The sequence below is a fragment of the Sarcophilus harrisii genome, chromosome 4, assembly GCF_902635505.1.
Source record: "Sarcophilus harrisii chromosome 4, mSarHar1.11, whole genome shotgun sequence".
In the NCBI taxonomy this organism is placed as follows: Eukaryota; Metazoa; Chordata; class Mammalia; order Dasyuromorphia; family Dasyuridae; genus Sarcophilus; species Sarcophilus harrisii.
Window position 1 is genome coordinate 419,480,287 of NC_045429.1, and position 17,017 is coordinate 419,497,303.

At 36.8% G+C, this 17,017-nt stretch overlaps 1 protein-coding gene across 2 annotated transcripts in view; it reads right to left on the bottom strand.

The window, feature by feature from the left end:
- Positions 1 to 16,402, bottom strand: part of CD58 (CD58 molecule) — a 74,639-nt gene extending 58,237 nt beyond the window's left edge. Inside the window, exons 1-2 of one of the 2 annotated variants that reach the window (XM_012549631.3) lie at positions 16,055 to 16,402; positions 15,734 to 15,858 (exon numbers count right to left, since the gene is read on the bottom strand). In XM_012549631.3, the coding sequence (XP_012405085.1) occupies positions 15,734 to 15,794 (61 nt within the window). In that variant the 5' untranslated portion in view covers positions 15,795 to 15,858; positions 16,055 to 16,402. The remainder of the gene's footprint in view (positions 1 to 15,733; positions 15,859 to 16,054) is intronic. The other variant, XM_031967364.1, reaches the window with a different exon arrangement.
- Between the last annotated feature and the right edge of the window lie 615 nt (positions 16,403 to 17,017).

Here is a 17,017-nt window from a genome sequence, read left to right on the forward strand (position 1 = left end):
GCATATTACACATGGAACTTCACAGTCTCTCTAAGAAAGGTTAAATTTTATATGAACAAGAAAAGATTACATAGGTAGAAACCACAGGATGATCAGAGTTAATTGTTTTAGCTTTAATAGTCTTTGTTTACTTAGCTATTTAGGCTGCTTTTGTCTTTTTACCCAGTGATACCTAACCTTCCTTCATCCAGTGTTTATCTGAAGAGAGATGATTCAGGAAAGGAAAATAAGAAAGGTGTTAACCATGGTAAAAGTGTTAACAAAGAAAGCTTGTGAATGGGCAGACCATTTATAATACATTAGACTTAAGCCTGATTTAACACACACACACACACTTTCCCCCTCCCGGCTTAGCTCCATTTTCAATTCATTGCTTATAGGCTAATAAGTGTGGGGAGGGGGGGTTTCCTTTGTCTTTATAATTATTAATTTTCTTCTATGTTTAATTTCTAATAAGAAATACATGTTATGGATTATGGGGGGCGGGGGGGAGAAAAGGAGTTGGATCCTCAGAGGAAAAAGCAGTTGCTTGTTCTCCAAGGCACAAAATGATAGCAACACAAAAATTGTGAGTGGTAGTGCTCCTCTAAAACCTGTAAGCCAAAGAAGAACATTTCAGAAGGTTCTCACCAGTGTGGGTGGGCCACAATAGACAGTGTGGATTTCTTTACCCAGATCAATATACTTTATAGGACTATCATGGACTTTTGTACTAAGGAGACCTGCCCCATGACATCAGCCAGCCCAAAATATGAATATCATTGGGCAATGAATATCATTGGGCAGAACCTACATGATGAGACTGAGAAAAGCAATTGGCACTAAATGTTGGAGTTTGACAACAAATGTTGGGGTTTGGCCAAATTAGGTTTGGCCTAATTCACAATGGCCATTTTCTTTGACAAAAGAGACAGTTATTTATGAGAAGAGGTTACAGACAAAACCAAGCGATAACAGATACAAGAAATGATAAATATGGAACAGATTTGGGAGATCATATAACAGTTAACAATGGAAAAGACAACTATTTCCCCGGTAGAATTTGCAATTAACCAGGAAAAAGGAATTACTTTATGTGATGGGAAAATGCCATTGATTGGTAGGCTAAATCCATTGAGGAATTTAATACCTTAAAAGAGTTAGTCAGCTATATGGAGGAAAAACACCATGAGGCATGGGAGAAGAAATGGGAAGAAAGACACCATGAGGGAGAACACTGTGATGTACTAACCCAAAAGAATTCAGCAAAAATGACATGAGCCATGGGCAAATTTATAGGGAAAAGTTAACCTCAGAAGTCTGACATAACTTGGCTTTCTTATTAGATACAGTGAAATGGGGTTACCCAAGACCTCCACAAAGGGTGGAATTGTAAGGTTGAGCTGATCCCCATCAGTGTCCTTCCCTGCTTGCCTCAGGGAGTAATCTTATCAGTATTCAGGGTTTCTCTGCCAAAATAGTGACCCATCACCACATCAAAGATAAACAAGCCTATTAAGAGTATGTCTGATATATTTAATCTATATCAGATTGCTTAGTGTATTGGGGAGGGGAGAGACAAAGGTAGGAGGGAGAAAAATTTAGAATATAAAGTCTTACAGAAATGAATGTTGAAAACTATGTTTACATATATTTGGAAAAATAAAATATTTTTAAAAAAAAGAAAGGGAGGGGGTACAGTCCTCAGACTACAAATTTAATGTTCTTTTCACTTCCATATTTATAAATAAGTTTATGACTATATTTAAAATAAAAACCAAAATCTCTCCATTTTCCAGCCAGAAAAAAAGAATGTGGTTGAATAAAGGGACTCCAATTTCTTTTTCATGGACATACAAATATAGCTTATGTTGTAATTCTAATATAAATGTAGGTCAACACTTTGCATAGTTTATTATGATTGAAAGTTAATTAAATCAAAGAGGTTTGTAAAATGTGGTGTGTATGTGTATAAACTCTATGAGTACTTTTTAAGACTAGGTATATGTCCTGACTTTTATTTTTTAATACTGATTTGATTTTGAAATTACATTATATATACATATACTTTACTGTTCAAAATAAAGAATTTTATATTAAAAAAGAAGCCTGTTAAGTGTTCTACACCAAAATATATTGATTACTGATGGATCAGTTGGACAATGAGACATTATTTTCAACCAAAATAGGTGTCCCTTTCCAAAGAACTTCATGAAAGTGGCAAAAATTATGCTGATGCATCTGTATGAGGTTTATGCACATAGTTACTGCCAGCATTTTGACCCAGTGATCCGGCTTCAAATCCTTCAAATACTTTTTTTCAATATTTTTTTCAGAGTTCAATTTATCAGTCAGAAGAGAATTTGTCATACTCCAAGAACTAACATAGACACAGATACAGACACACACACACACACAGAGGCACAGGGACAGAGAAGAAAAAAAGTTTCGAAACAGGAGATCTCCAGCTCAAAAACAGTTGGAGGCTTTATTTAACCAAAAGTTCAGTGTCAGGCAACATAGGGGAAAAATGGCTACCTAAAAAGCTCCTACAATCAGGCTGTATTAATCATAATAATAGCTAACATTGCTGTAGCACTGTGCTAAACAGTGTGCTAAATATTCATCTGAACATTTTACAGATGAGGAAATTAAGATAAACAGTATTGTTAAGTGACTACTTGGCCAGGGTTACACAGCTAGTAAAATGTCTATGGCCGGATTTGAAATCAGATCTTCCTGATTCAAAGTTCAGTGTTCTCTCCTCTGCTACCTAGCTATCTCCTATTCAGATTAAAACAGGAAATGGTCTCATTTTTTCCTAAACTGGTCAGATCACACTGGGAGTATTGTGTCCTGGTATATGTACTACAATTTAACCAAGACCAAAGTTAACATATTAGAGATAAAAAGACAACCAGTATGATGATGGCTCTAGAAGCCATTCTTTTTTTTTTTTTTTCCAAATGGGAAGAATTTTTTTTATGTTAAACAAGTACAATTCTTCTATATTTATCATGCACAAGAAAAATCAGATCAAAAAGGAAAATAAAAGCAAACAAACAACAACAAAAAAGATGAAAATGCTAATCTCTGACCTATATTCAGTCTCTATAGTCCTTTCTCTAGTTGCAGATGGCTCTCTCCAATATAAGTCTATTGAAACTGGCCTGAATTATCTCCTTGTTGAGAAGAGCCACATCCATCAGAATTGATCATTGTATAGTCTTGTTGTTGCCGTGTATAATGATCTCTTGGTTCTGCTCACTTCACTCAGCATCAGTTCATGTAAGTCTCTACAAGCCTCTCTGAAATCATCGTGTTGATTGCTTCTAGAAGCCATTCTTGATGAAAGATAATTGAATGGTGTGAGAATATTCAGACTGGAGAAGATTTCTGGAGGGAAAAAAGTTGGCAGGAGAGACATATAATAATTGTCTTCATCCACCTAAAGTGTTGAAGAGGATAATTCCAGAAGGCAAAACTAGGACTAATTAATGAAGGAAAACTACAGGGAGACCTATTTTGCTTTACTCACAGAACTTCACAATAGAACTATGGAAAGGGGTGGAACTGAGAAGCCAGGAAGTTGCCTGAGCTCTCCCCAGTTTCCCTTGGAAAAAATGTTCTAAAAGAATTCTAGAGTCACAGAATCCACAAAAAGACGGGGTGAAACAATTTTCTGCCCAGGATAACTTAGAAGGACTTCAGGAAAGGTCTGTCTCACTTGGGCAAAAAGGGAGTACAGCCCAGTACTGGCGGTGTCTGGGCAAGTTAATAATGGAAATCTTTTAGCCACAGTACAGATCAGCAACTAAGGTCTCCCACAAACCTGGCCCAGCAGGTCAGTAGCACAGAAGCCCAGCCATAGGCCTTCAGCCCCAACTGGGCAGGCAAACTGCTAGCCCCAGGAACCAGGGTACAAGAGGTACTACTAGACTCTAGTGTGGTGGGCAAACTGTAGCCTCAGAGGCCCCAGAACAGAAAAGCAATGATTGGGCTATTAGTCCCCAGTGCAAGAAGCTTGGAAAGTGCTCCCTGTATCCCAGGAGCAGAGCTCAATTTTACAAAATGAAGAAATGATAGATAGAAAGCCACTATGATAACTGGGAAGATAACAAACTCAGAAAAGGACAACAATGTCAAAATGCCTACATATGACGCCTCAAAGGGGAATGTGAATTGGTTTCAATTCCAAAAAAGTCCTCTTAGCTCAAAAAATATTTTAAAATTCAAGTAAGAGAGGTAGAAGAAAAATTGGGAAAAGAAATTAATTATAACCAGAGAATTATAGGGAAAAGAATCTGAAGCACAAAAATTGGCTGAAGAAAACAGCTCCTTAAAAAATAGAATCCTTCAAAAGTATGAAAACAATGTCTTTACATATAGAATGGCCAAATGGAAAAGGCAGTACAAAAGCTAACTGAAGAAAATAATTCCTTAAAAATTAGAAATGGGCAAATGTAAATTAATGACTCTGTAAGATACCAAGAATCAGTCAAACAAAATCAAATTAATGAAAAAAAATAGAAAAAAATGTAAAATATCTGATGGGGGGGGGGGGCGGGGAACTGACCTGGAAATTAGGATCTAGGAGAGATTTAAATTTAAATTTAATTTAAGAATTTTATAAGAAAAAATCTCCAAGGCCCTATGGATTTACAAGTGAATCCTACCAAACATTTAAAGAACAATTAATTACAATACGATATAAATTATTTGGAAAAAATGGGCAAAGAAGGTGTCCCATCTAATTCTTTTTAATGACACAATTGTGGTATTAATACTTAAAGCAGGAAGAGCAAAAACAGAGAAAGAAAATTATAGACCAATTTCCTTAATGAATATTAATGCAGAAATTTTAAATAAAATATTCAGAAAGAGTTTACAGCAATTTATCACCAGGAGAATATACAATGACTAGGTGGGATTTATACCACAAATACAAGCTAGTTTAATGTTAAGAAAGCTATTTATGTAATTGACCATATCAAAAACAAAACCAACAGAAATCATATAATTATCTCAATAGATGCAGAAAAAGCTTTTGACAAAATACAGCACCTTGGGGAAGCTAGATGACACAGTAAATGGAGGACCAGCTCTGAAGCCAGGAGGACTTAAGTTCAAATTCAGCTTAAAACACTTAATACTTGCTAGCTGAGTGACCCTAGGCAAGTCAATGACCCCAATTGCCTCACCAAAAAAAAAAAAAAAAAAAATCAGAACACATTCCTATTAAAAATACCAGAGAGCAGAAGAATAAAAGGAGATTTTCTGAAAATGTTAAGTACCATCAGAAAGCATTATCTGTAATGGAAATAAGTTTAGGTCTTTCCAATAAGGTCAGGGGTGATGCAAGGATACCCATTAACGCTACAATTATTCATTATTATACTAGAAATGTTAACCAGCAATAAGAAAAGAAAAATAAATTGAAGAAATTAGAATAGTAAATGAGGACAAAACTATAACTCTTTGCAGATGATATGATGGTATAATTAGAGAATTCTAGAGAATCACTAAAAAAATACTTGAAATAATTAACAATTTTAACAAAGTTGCAAGAAATTAAATAAACCCAAATAAATCATTAACATTTCCATTTATTACCAACAAGACCCAGCAGCAAGAGATTAAGATAGAATTTAAAAAAACAGCAGACGACATAAAATATTTGGGAGGCTATTTGCCAAGACAATCCTAAAACACAATTACATAATCATTTCTACCCAAATAAAATCAGATCTAAATAACTAGAAAAATATCAATTGCTCATGTGTAGGCCAAGCTAATATAATAAAAATGACAATTCTACCTAAATTAATTTATTTATTCAGTGCTATACCAATTAAACTACCAAAAAGATATTTTATAGAGCAAGAAAAGAACAAAATCCATCTAGAAGAATAAAAGATCAAAAATATCAAGGGAATTTTGTCCCGATTCTTCTTGCAAAACAATGACTAAAATGGAAATGTTAAACATGATTATATTTGTATAGCCTATATCAGATTGCTTGCTGTCTTGGGGAAGGAGGAAGAAAAGGAGAAAGGGAGAAAAATTTGGAACTCAAAATCTTACAAAAATGAATGCTGAAATTTATCTTTACATGTTATTGGGGGAAAAAAATCCTATTGTGCAAAAAAATATGTATACATCAATGGAATTACTGAAAAAATGCAAAGAAAGGTGGTCTTTCCATATCAGATCTAAAATTATATCATAAAGCATATCAAAACTATTTGGTATTAGCTAAGAAATAAGTGGAATAGTTCAGGTATACAAGACAAAGCAGAAAATGACTGTGGTAATTTACTGTTTGATAAACCAAGGACCCCAGCTACAGGAATAAAAACTCACTATTTGAGAAAAACTGCTGGGAAAAAAAATAGTATGACAAAGATTAGACATTGACCAACATCTAACAAGAAACAGTCAAAATGGGTATAAGATTTAGGCATAAAGCATGATACCACCAACAAATCAGGACAGCAAGGAATAAATCAGCTGTCAGAATTTATGACCAAACAGGAGATAGAGAACATTGTGCAAAGCAAAATGGATAATTTTGATTACATTAAATTTAAAAGATTTTGCACAAACAAAACCTATGCAACCAAAATTAGAAAGAAAGCAGAAAAATGAGAAACAATGTTTAGGGGAAAGTAAAGGATTTACAGTGAAAAGGGTTGGAGGAAAGGACTTCTAGTGATAGGGGGGGAAGTTTCTCCACACTACCATGCTCATCATTTTGTTTTCATCTTCCTATTTTGTTGCTGCCCTTCGGCCTTTTTCTGCCTTATCTCCAGAGCCAACCATGGAGACTTATACTCCTCATTTTTAAGAGTTCACTCTCTCAAATCTCTAGGCACTCTAGGCTACACTCCTCCCATCCCCCTGCTAGGCTGTTGCTTCTTCTGCCTCCTACCCCCACTCAGAATCCCCAATGGGTGCTCAGTACAATCTCATGAGTCATCAGAAAGAAGAACTGAGTTACAAGGGAAACCACACCCAAAGAACCTTCAAATAACAATTTAGAAAGGCACTGAAGATGCTGGTCAAAAGTCAGCATATCAAATTTTATCATTTTAGCTCTACTATTAGAAGTTATATTTATTGCTGGGAATTCTCCTTCCTTCTTCAGTTTTCAATTCACAAGACTTAGCTGGCTTGTGGCCATCTGTAAATGGTAAATGTGGCTGTAGACTGGATTTCAGCAGAGGCAAAGACTTAGATATCATATCAGAAGGGACTGGCTATTTAAGTGTCAAGTCAAGCATTTATCAAGCACCTACTACATAAAATTAGGTACCATGCTGAATAATGAGGGTTGGAAGTTGGGTATAAAAGAATCCTAACTCACACTTAATGCAGGGGAAAATATGCAAACAACTATTTTTGCATGCTTTAGTGATTTACCCAAGTTCATACTATTAGTAAGTGTCTGAACTCAGGACTTCCTGGCTCAAAAAACAAGACATAGAATGAATCAGAGATCTCAGAGGGAAGGCACAGGATTAATATCTATGTTTTGATAGAGCTCTGCCATTTTTTAATCTACTAAAACCAACCCAGGTGCTACAATGAATGGAGTACTGGAGATAGGAAGACTTTAGTTCAAATCTAGATTCAAATACTGGACAAGTCACTTAACCTTTGTTTTCCTCAGTTTCCTCAAATTTAAATAGAGATAATAATAAGTATCTCAAAGGTCATAAGGATTAAATGAAATCATATTTGCAAAAAAAAAAAAAAATCCAGGTATACTACTCACATGCACCTCTTTTTAAATTATATCCCTAGTGTCTTAAACATAAGAAAAAAATAATTCTAAAATGGAACTGGCTCTTGGAAATCCTCAACTTCAATCCTCTTGCTTTACAGATGAGGAAAGGAGCTTTAAAGATTTATCCAAGGCCACACATAGAATAGAGGTCACATTTGAACCCAGGTTCCCAGACTCCACTGTACCACATCACCCCTCAATAAAAATATATTGTATTAATTGATATCCCTCCACTTCCAGGTCCATTATAAACACCTTCAAAGCAAGATTCGGGTTAGTTCATTTTTGTCATTTTCTAAAAAATCATCTACATTTTCAAATATTTTCCTCTTCCACCTTCTTGAAAAACTAAGGGGCTCAGTGGATAGAGAACCAGGTCTGGACTCAGGAAGTCCTGAGTTCAAATCTGACATCAGATATCTACTAACTGTGATCTTGGGCAAGTCACTGAACTGTTTGCCTCAGTTTCCTCATCTGTAAAATGAACTAGAGAAAGAAACAGCAAATCATTCCAATATCTGCCAAGAAAATCCCAAATGGAATCATAAAGAGTTGGATGTGACTGAAATGACTGAACCTATTTAAAGAATAGGATTAGAGTTCCTACTTATAGAATCATTTCTTATCACATAGAATTTTTTAAAATGTGGCTGGAGAGGAAAGAGAACAGTTCAACAAAACTCACCAACACATCAGGGGAATCTAAGTGTACATGCAATATTCTACACCCAGAGCTCCCCACCTCTGCAAAGCAGAGAAAAGGGGCACATTTTCCCCTCTTTTCTCCAGGCCCTAGCATAGCTATTACAATTACACTACATTCAGGACTTTCCTTGTCTCAAATGTGATCTTTTCATTTACAGAGTTATAATTATGGTGTATGTATTTTATTGATTCCATATTAAATGTCCTCCTGTCAGTCAAGTAGGATTTCTTAAGTAAGCACTGCCCTATGAGTTTACCAGTTAAGGCAGCTAGGTGTCGAAGCAGATAGAGAATAGGCCTGCAGTCCAGAAAACCCGATTCAAATCTAGCCTTCAGACACTGTGTGACTGAGCAAGTCATTTAACCTCTGACTAGCTCAGTTTCCTCAACTGTAAAATGGAATAAGAAAGACACCTATCTACTTTGGTTGTGGTGAGAATCAAGGGACATACTTATGAAGCACTTAGCAACAGTCCCTGGCTCATAATAGGCATTTCATTAATATTTATTACCATCTCCCCTTCCTCAAACTGCCAGGTACTAGTACAGATCTGTGAGAGCTGGTAATAGTACACAGAAAGCACTAAATAAATGCTTCTTAGTTCGAATTGAATTGGTAGGGAAATGACTTCATCAGAGTATAAAGGCAGGCCGTGATAGGGATTATTATGAATTCCTTCTACAACTTGCAAAAACAAAATGTAGCCCACAATTATCAGGACAGCACAGCCCAGGCTGCCTGCCACAACCCACATGTCACAGCTCTTTCTCTACTTTCCTTCTCCTGGATCTCAGTTTCAGCCTAGAACTTTTTTCAGGGAGGAAGGGCTTTGGGCTCTCAATTAATGTGACCTTAGAAAAAGCAGAGGGCTATCTTTAAAGAGCAAAAAGCAAAAGGGGAAAAAGGAAACAGGAAGTATGAACCAAGGGCCAGGGACAAGTTTCTATGAGTTTATTAAAATTTTTATCTGAATAGCTGGTTCTGAGAATGATTCCAAATATAAATTTCTGTAATTTTTTGTTCTCTGGAAATCATTTTGATGGATAACATTCATTTAGAAGAGATTCCTAACCAGAGATACTTGAACTTCAAAAATATTCCAATATTTTGATAACTTTAGGAAGTATAGTTTCCTTTGTAATACTGTATATTTTATTTTATGCATTTAAAATCATTATTCTAGTAAAGAATATTGGGGCAACTACGTGCCTTGGTGGATACAAGGCCAAATCTGGAGTCAGGAAAATTCATCTTCCTGAGTTCAAATCCAATCCCAGATACTAAATAGCTAGGGCAAGTTACTTAAGGAAATGACAGACGATTCGATTATCTCTACCAGCTAAACCCCAAGTCAGGAAGAATTAGACATGACTGAACAACACAGATGTTTTGCAAAACAATTTAATAAATACTCACTGTTTTACTGTTCAAAAAAGCAGAAAGATCACCATAATAAAATTTACCAAAAAGAAAAACAGAGCAATAAGACAGACATCCTTGAATCAGTTTCTCAAAAAACCAGAATGGCCAGGAAAACCTAGGTGCTTCACTAATCTACTTAAAATGTTCATCAAAATCTCTCTCTCATAAAATATCTTTTCCAGGAAAATGCTACATTCCAGGTGGCTCTCAAATAAGGCACCTCACACTCATGATGTAGCTGGAGACATTAAAAAAATGGGTCCAGTAATAGTAGCTAGTAGAATTCAGAGCTAGTGGACTGACAAAAGAACAGGAAGGGAATGCTTTGATGAATACTTCAGTGCTCCACATGTATTTTCCTGTTCAGTGCTATCAATAACTTAGATGAAGATACAGCTATAGTGTGTGATGTTTGTTGGTTGACTGGTTGCTAAGACATTTACAGAGAACCCTGAGGTGTGAGGTGTGTAAGATATACTGGATAACAGTCAAAATTCATTAGATTTACATCAAGAAGAGACCTTAGAAAGGTTATCAAGTTAAACTCCTTCATTTTACAGATGGAAAACTGAGGAACAAAGAGACTTAATGATTTGCACAAGGTCAAACAACTAGTAAATGTCCAGGGGCAAAACTCAAACCTAGATGTTCAAGTGGAGCATCCGATTTGTTAGTTATTCTGCCTTATTTCAGTAGGTGAATAAGATGAAATTTAATAGAAAGAAATACAAGAAGCTGCATTTTAATGAATTTTAAAAGGGTCTGTAAAAGATGAGAAACATCTGGTTTAAGAAAAGTTCATTTGAAAAGGATCTGAGAATTTTAAAAGGTCACAAACTGGTGGTAGGTGGTACAATAGGTAGAGCAACTAGCCCTTGAATTAGGATAACCCCAGTTCAAATATGATCTCAAATACTAACTAGCTGTATAGGCCCTGAACAAGTAATTTAACCACAATGACTAGAAAAAAGAAGGAAGAAAGTCATAAACTCAGCAAGAACATGGTGAAGCAACTTAAAAAAAAAAAGGCTATAAACTCAGTGGAAACATGATGAAGCTGGTTTTAAAAAAAGTCACAAATTCAGAGTAAACAGTGAAACCGCTTTTTTAAAAAAGTCACAAATTCAGTGGGAGCAATGGTGAAGCTGCTTTTTTAAAAAAAGTCACAAATTCAGTAAGAGCATGATGAAGCTGCTTTAAAAAAAGTCACCAACTCAGTGGAAATATGATGAAGCTGCTTTTTTTTTTTAAGTTGCAAGCTCAGTGGGAGCAATGGTGAAATGCTTTTCTAAAAAGTCACAAATTCAGTGGGAGCAACAGTGAAACTGTTTTTTTAAAAAGTCACAAATTCAGTGGAAATATGAAGTTTTTTTTTTTTTTTTTAAGTCACAAGTTCACTAGGAGCAATGTTGAAACTGCTTTTAAAAAAAAAGAGAAAGAAAATTATAGACCAATCTCCCTAATGAATATTGATGCTAAAATCTTAAATAAGATATTAGCAAAAAGACTACAGAAAATCATCTCCAAGATAATACACTATGATCAAGTAGGATTTATACCAGGAATGCAGGGCTGGTTCAATATTAGGAAAACTATCAATATAATTGGCCATATTAATAACCAAATTAACAAAAACCATATGATCATCTCAATAGATGCAGAAAAAGCATTTGATAAAATCCAACATCCATTCCTATTAAAAACCCCTGAGAGTATAGGAATAAGTGGACTTTTCCTTAAAATAATCAGCAGCATCTATTGAAAACCATCAGTAAGCATCATATGTAATGGGGAAAAACTGCAACCATTCCCAATAAGATCAGGAGTGAAACCAGGCTGCCCACTATCACTGATACTATTTAATATTGTATTAGAAACACTAGCTATAGCAATAAGAGCTGAGAAAAAGATTAAAGGAATAAGAATAGGCAATGAGGAAGCCAAATTATCACTCTTTGCCGATGACATGATGGTATACTTAGAGAACCCCAGAGATTCTGCTAAAAAGTTATTAGAAATAATCCGCAACTTTAGCAAAGTTGCTGGTTATAAAATAAACCCACCTAAGTCATCAGCATTCTTATATATCACTAAAAAAATTCCAACAGTCAGAGTTACAAAGAGAAATTCCATTTAAAATAACTACTGATAATATAAAATATTTAGGAATCTATCTGCCAAGGGAAAATCAGAAACTTTATGAGCAAAATTACAGACCACTTTTCACACAAATTAACTCTTGATCTAACCAATTGAAAATATTAAATGCTCTTGGATAGGGCGAGCAAATATAATAAAGATGACAATATTACCTAAACTAATCTATTTATTTAGCGCTATACCAATCAGACTCCCAAAAACTATTTTAATGACCTAGAAAAATAACAACAAAGTTCATATGGAAAACAAAAGGTCAAGAATTTCAAGGAATTAATGAAAAAAATCAAATGATGGTGGCTTAGCTGTACCAGATCTAAAATTATATTATAGAGCAGCAGTTACCAAAACTATTTGGTATTGGCTAAGGAATAGATTAGTTGATCAGTGGAATAGATTAGGTTCAAGGGACAAAACAGTCAACAAATATAGCAACCTAGTCTTTGACAAACCCAAAGATCCCAGGTTTTGGGATAAGAACTTACTGTCTGATAAAAATTGCTGGGAAAATTGGAAACTAATATGGCAGAAACTAGGCATTGATCCATACTTAACATCATACACCAAGATAAGGTCAAAATGGGTTCATGACCTAGGCATAAAGAATGAAATTATTAATAAATTAGAGGAAATAGGATAGTTTACCTCTCAGACCTGTGGAAGGGGAAGGTCTTTATGACCAAAGCAGAACTAGAGATCATTACTGATCACAAAATAGAAAATTTCGATTATACCAAACTGAAAAGTTTTTGTACAAACAAAACTAATGCAGACAAGATTAGAAGGGAAGCAATAAACTGGGAAAATATTTTTACAGTCAAAGGTTCTGATAAAGGCCTCATTTCCAAAATATATAGAGAATTAACTCTAATTTATAAAAATCAAGCCATTCTCCAATTGAAAAATGGTCAAAGGATATGAACAGACAATTCTCAGATGAAGAAATTGAAAGTATTTCTAGTCATATGAAAAGATGCTCCAAGTCATTATTAATCAGAGAAATGCAAATTAAGACAACTCTAAGATACCACTACACACCTGTCAGATTGGCTAAGATGACAGGAAAAATAATGATGATTGTTGAGGGGATGCGGGACAACTGGGACATTGATGCATTGTTGGTGGAGTTGTGAACTAATCCAACCATTTTGAGAGTAGTTTGGAACTATGCTCAAAAGTTATCAAACTGTATACCCTTTGATCCAGCAGTGTTACTACTGGGATTATATCCCAAAGAGATTATAAAGAAGGGAAAGGGACCTGTATGTGCACGAATGTTTGTGGCAGCCCTTTTTGTAGTGGCTAGAAACTGGAAACTGAATGGATGCCCATCAGTTGGAGAATGGCTGAATAAATTGTGGTATATGAAAATTACGGAATATTACTGTTCTGTAAGAAATGACCAACAGGATGATTTCAGAAAGGCCTGGAGAGACTTACGAACTGATGCTGAGTGAAATGAGCAGTACCAGGAGATCATTATATACTTCAACAACAATACTAGATGATGACCAGTTCTGATGGATCAGGCCATCCTCAGCAACGAGATCAACCAAATCATTTCTAATGGAGCAGTAATGAACTGAACTAGCTATGCCCAGAAAAATAACTCTGGGAGATGACTAAAACCATTACATTAAATTCTAATCCCTATATTTATGCACAATGCATTTTTGATTTCCTTCACAAGCTAATTGTACAATAATTCAGAGCCTGATTCTTTTTGTACAGCAAAATAATGTTTTGGTCATGTATACTTATTGTGTATCTAAGTTATATTTTAATATATTTAACATCTACTGGTCATCCTGCCATCTAGGGGAGGGGTTGGGGGGGGTAAGAGGTGAAAAATTGGAACAAGAGGTTTGGCAATTGTTAATGCTGTAAAGTTACCCATGTATATATCCTGTAAATAAAAGGCTATTAAATTAAAAAAAAAAATCACAAATTCAGTGGAAATATGAAGTTTTTTTTTTTTTTTAAGTCACAAGTTCACTAGGAGCAATGTTGAAACTGCTTTAAAAAAAAAAAAGTCACAAATTCAGTGGGAGCAACAGTAAAGCTGCTTAAAAAAAAAAAAGACCCTAAATCTTGGACGAAATTAATAGATGTGTATTGTTCTGATTTCAACAATCATCCTATTGCACTGTATCAGTCAATCCACATCTGGAAAATCATTTTCTGTTTTGGTGTAATTGTGGTCTATTTTGATGCCACATTTAAAAGGTACTAAGTCTATGCCAGAAAGTGAAAATTAGAACAATGATGAAACCCTATTGTACACACACACACACACAAAATGATGAAAAAAGTAAGCATATTTCACTTGATAAAGACAATGGGTAAGAGGTCTATCTTCAAATATTCAAAGAATATCTGGAATCTGTTGTTCCAAAGAATACAGTTAGGGTTTGGGGGTTTCTGGGAAGAAAATGCTAAATTAACATAAGGAACTTTCTAAGTTTTAGAAATTTATTTTGAACTATTTTTTGTTTCCCCACCCCAGGGTAACTAGGTGTGAAGTGAATAGAGCACCAGCCAGTAGATAGAGCACCAGGCCTTGAATCGGAAAATCCCAGTTCAATTGGGATATATTTACTCATATATTTACTAGCTGTGGGAACCTCCACAAGTCAGTTAACCCCGATTGCTCATCTGTTAAATGGGTTTAATAAAAACACTTAACTCCCAAACACTTAACTCCCAAACTGGCACAGTCCCTAAGACAAAAAGCTAATTTTTTCCCCCCTTTTGTGACCTGTGGGGAACCATAGAAGACTTTCCAGCTCCAGAGTGACTTGGTTTAGGGGCATCTCTGGTATGGATGAATTGGAAAGTGGAAAAACTGAAGGGAACTGATTATTGCAATGCAATAAGCATCTATTAAATAATAAGAGGCAAACTCTGAGTACCCTAACTCAAAGGGAAACCACAGATATGGGGGAAAGGAGGAAGTTAAGCCCCTCCAAGATATGCTAATGGTTTGCAAGTCATTTTGTCTTTGGTTTTCTTCCCACTCCCTTACCCCCCTTCCCCTAGACGGCAAGTAATTCAGTATAGATTAAACAGGTAATTTTTCACGAGCTCGTGAACAGGGACCGAAGCGAAAGATTCCTTAAAACTTTCTGAAAACGCCGCCCAGTTTTGAAAGCACGAGGGATTGAAGTTGGGGGTGGGGAGAAGGGAGGGAAGGAAGATGAAGGGGGAAGAAGCAGGTGGAATAAAAGAAAACTTGATCAAGTTCAAGTGAGCATAAACTTCTTCGAGGTTTCCTTACTTTAAAAAAAAGTTCTGTTTGTAGAGCTGGGAGAGGAGGACTCAAGGGAGATTCTGTTGACCGAGAGGCCAGAATGGCAGAAAGAATGAGGAAATGACTATGAGAGAGCGAGAGATCTCTGACAGCAAACCATCACTCTGGCATTTATTGCTTCTACTCAAACTGTTCTGGATCCTGGCCAAGAGGCAGTTCCATCGCCGCGTCTCTCCTAGTTCCCGGAATTCCCGTACCCCGCCACCCTCCCCAGTGTGTTTCTCGCCGAGGAGCACCTCCCTATTCCCCAAGAGCAACTGTCCCCGGAGTCCCCAGAAAGTCGGTGGGTGGGCGTAGTCTCACTCGACTTTCTAACGCAATTTCTCCAGGCCGCGGCCGCCCGGAAAGTTAGGCCAGAGCTCCCACTTACCGAAATACCCGATCAGAACACTTGCCAGTAGGATCTTTGCCCCCCAAAAGTCCGACGCCATAGAGTCGCGGATCTAGACGCAGAAGAAGTCGAGCTGGGCGCTCTGAGAGAGGCAGCTGGGGCTTCTGAAAGAGGCGAGAGGAAACTAACTTTCTCCGCCCTAAGGACCTATCCCAAGACACTCCTATCTCCTTCCCAGTACTTCCTTCCCTTTTCACTCCAACCTACCTACGTAGCTCCAAGGTCTCTTCTCTAATTGTGGGCTTCCCCCACCCCTTTACTTCCCTCTTCCCCTGAGTTCTAGGGTCCTTTTCGGCTTACCCCAAATTAGGTCCGTGGTTAAAAGGAGGTCCGGCACTCGTTTCTGGGCTCATGCAAAGTGGTTTTTAGAATACGCCATTGATGAAAACTGTCCCGCAGTTTAAGTGGGGACTTTGCGGCGCAGAGGCTCGAGGGGCTGAAGATCAGGAAGCGCAAAAAGGCACCGAGGAAGCCAGGGCTGTGGGCGGGGTTTGCCACGGTCAATAGTCCGTTAGTGTACTTGAGAGTTAGAGCTGGATTAATCTCCCGCCGTTTTTTTTTTTTTAAATTGGCGGGGAGGGGAAAGCACCGAGAGAGGAGCTACCTTTACTCCATGGATGAGTGTCAGCCACAGGGGGAAAGCAAGCACAATTCTACTCCAGTCTAACTCTTAAGAAAAAAAAAAAAAAGTCTTCCGCCTTTTGTCTTGAAATCGCACTCTAATTAACCCTTGCAGTACTTCGGGTTCTCATAGCTTCAAGCCTCATAGGAGATTCAAATTCTCATCTCACTTCTCTAAGACAATTTCTTTATCTTTCTCTAAAGCATCCTCTTGCCATCTCAGGGCCCCTGAGGGTCCTCAATCTAAAGGCCCTAAACGCTTGCGCTATGGCTAGCAAAGTCCCACCTCTCCTACCCCTAACTCTGGCCAGACTGGATCCCTGCTCTATAGACAAACTACTACCAACCTTAGCTGGCTCATGTCCACCGGCATCAGCTGTGCGTTTGTCAAGTCCCCATCTTGCTTTGCTTTCCCCTGTTATTGTGCCCACTGGGACAATGGTCCATCACGCGACTACCCCTCCATTCTTTTCCTCTCTCCCAAGTTTTGAAATTAATCATGGCTTTCCCTCTATCCACCCTACCCCATCCCCAATACACTCAATTCTTGACTGTCCTATCCAGGTCTTTATGTACCTTCTCCTGACACTAGTCACATTGCTATAACAGTCCTGGTTCTGATCCTTATAAACATTTCTAGTT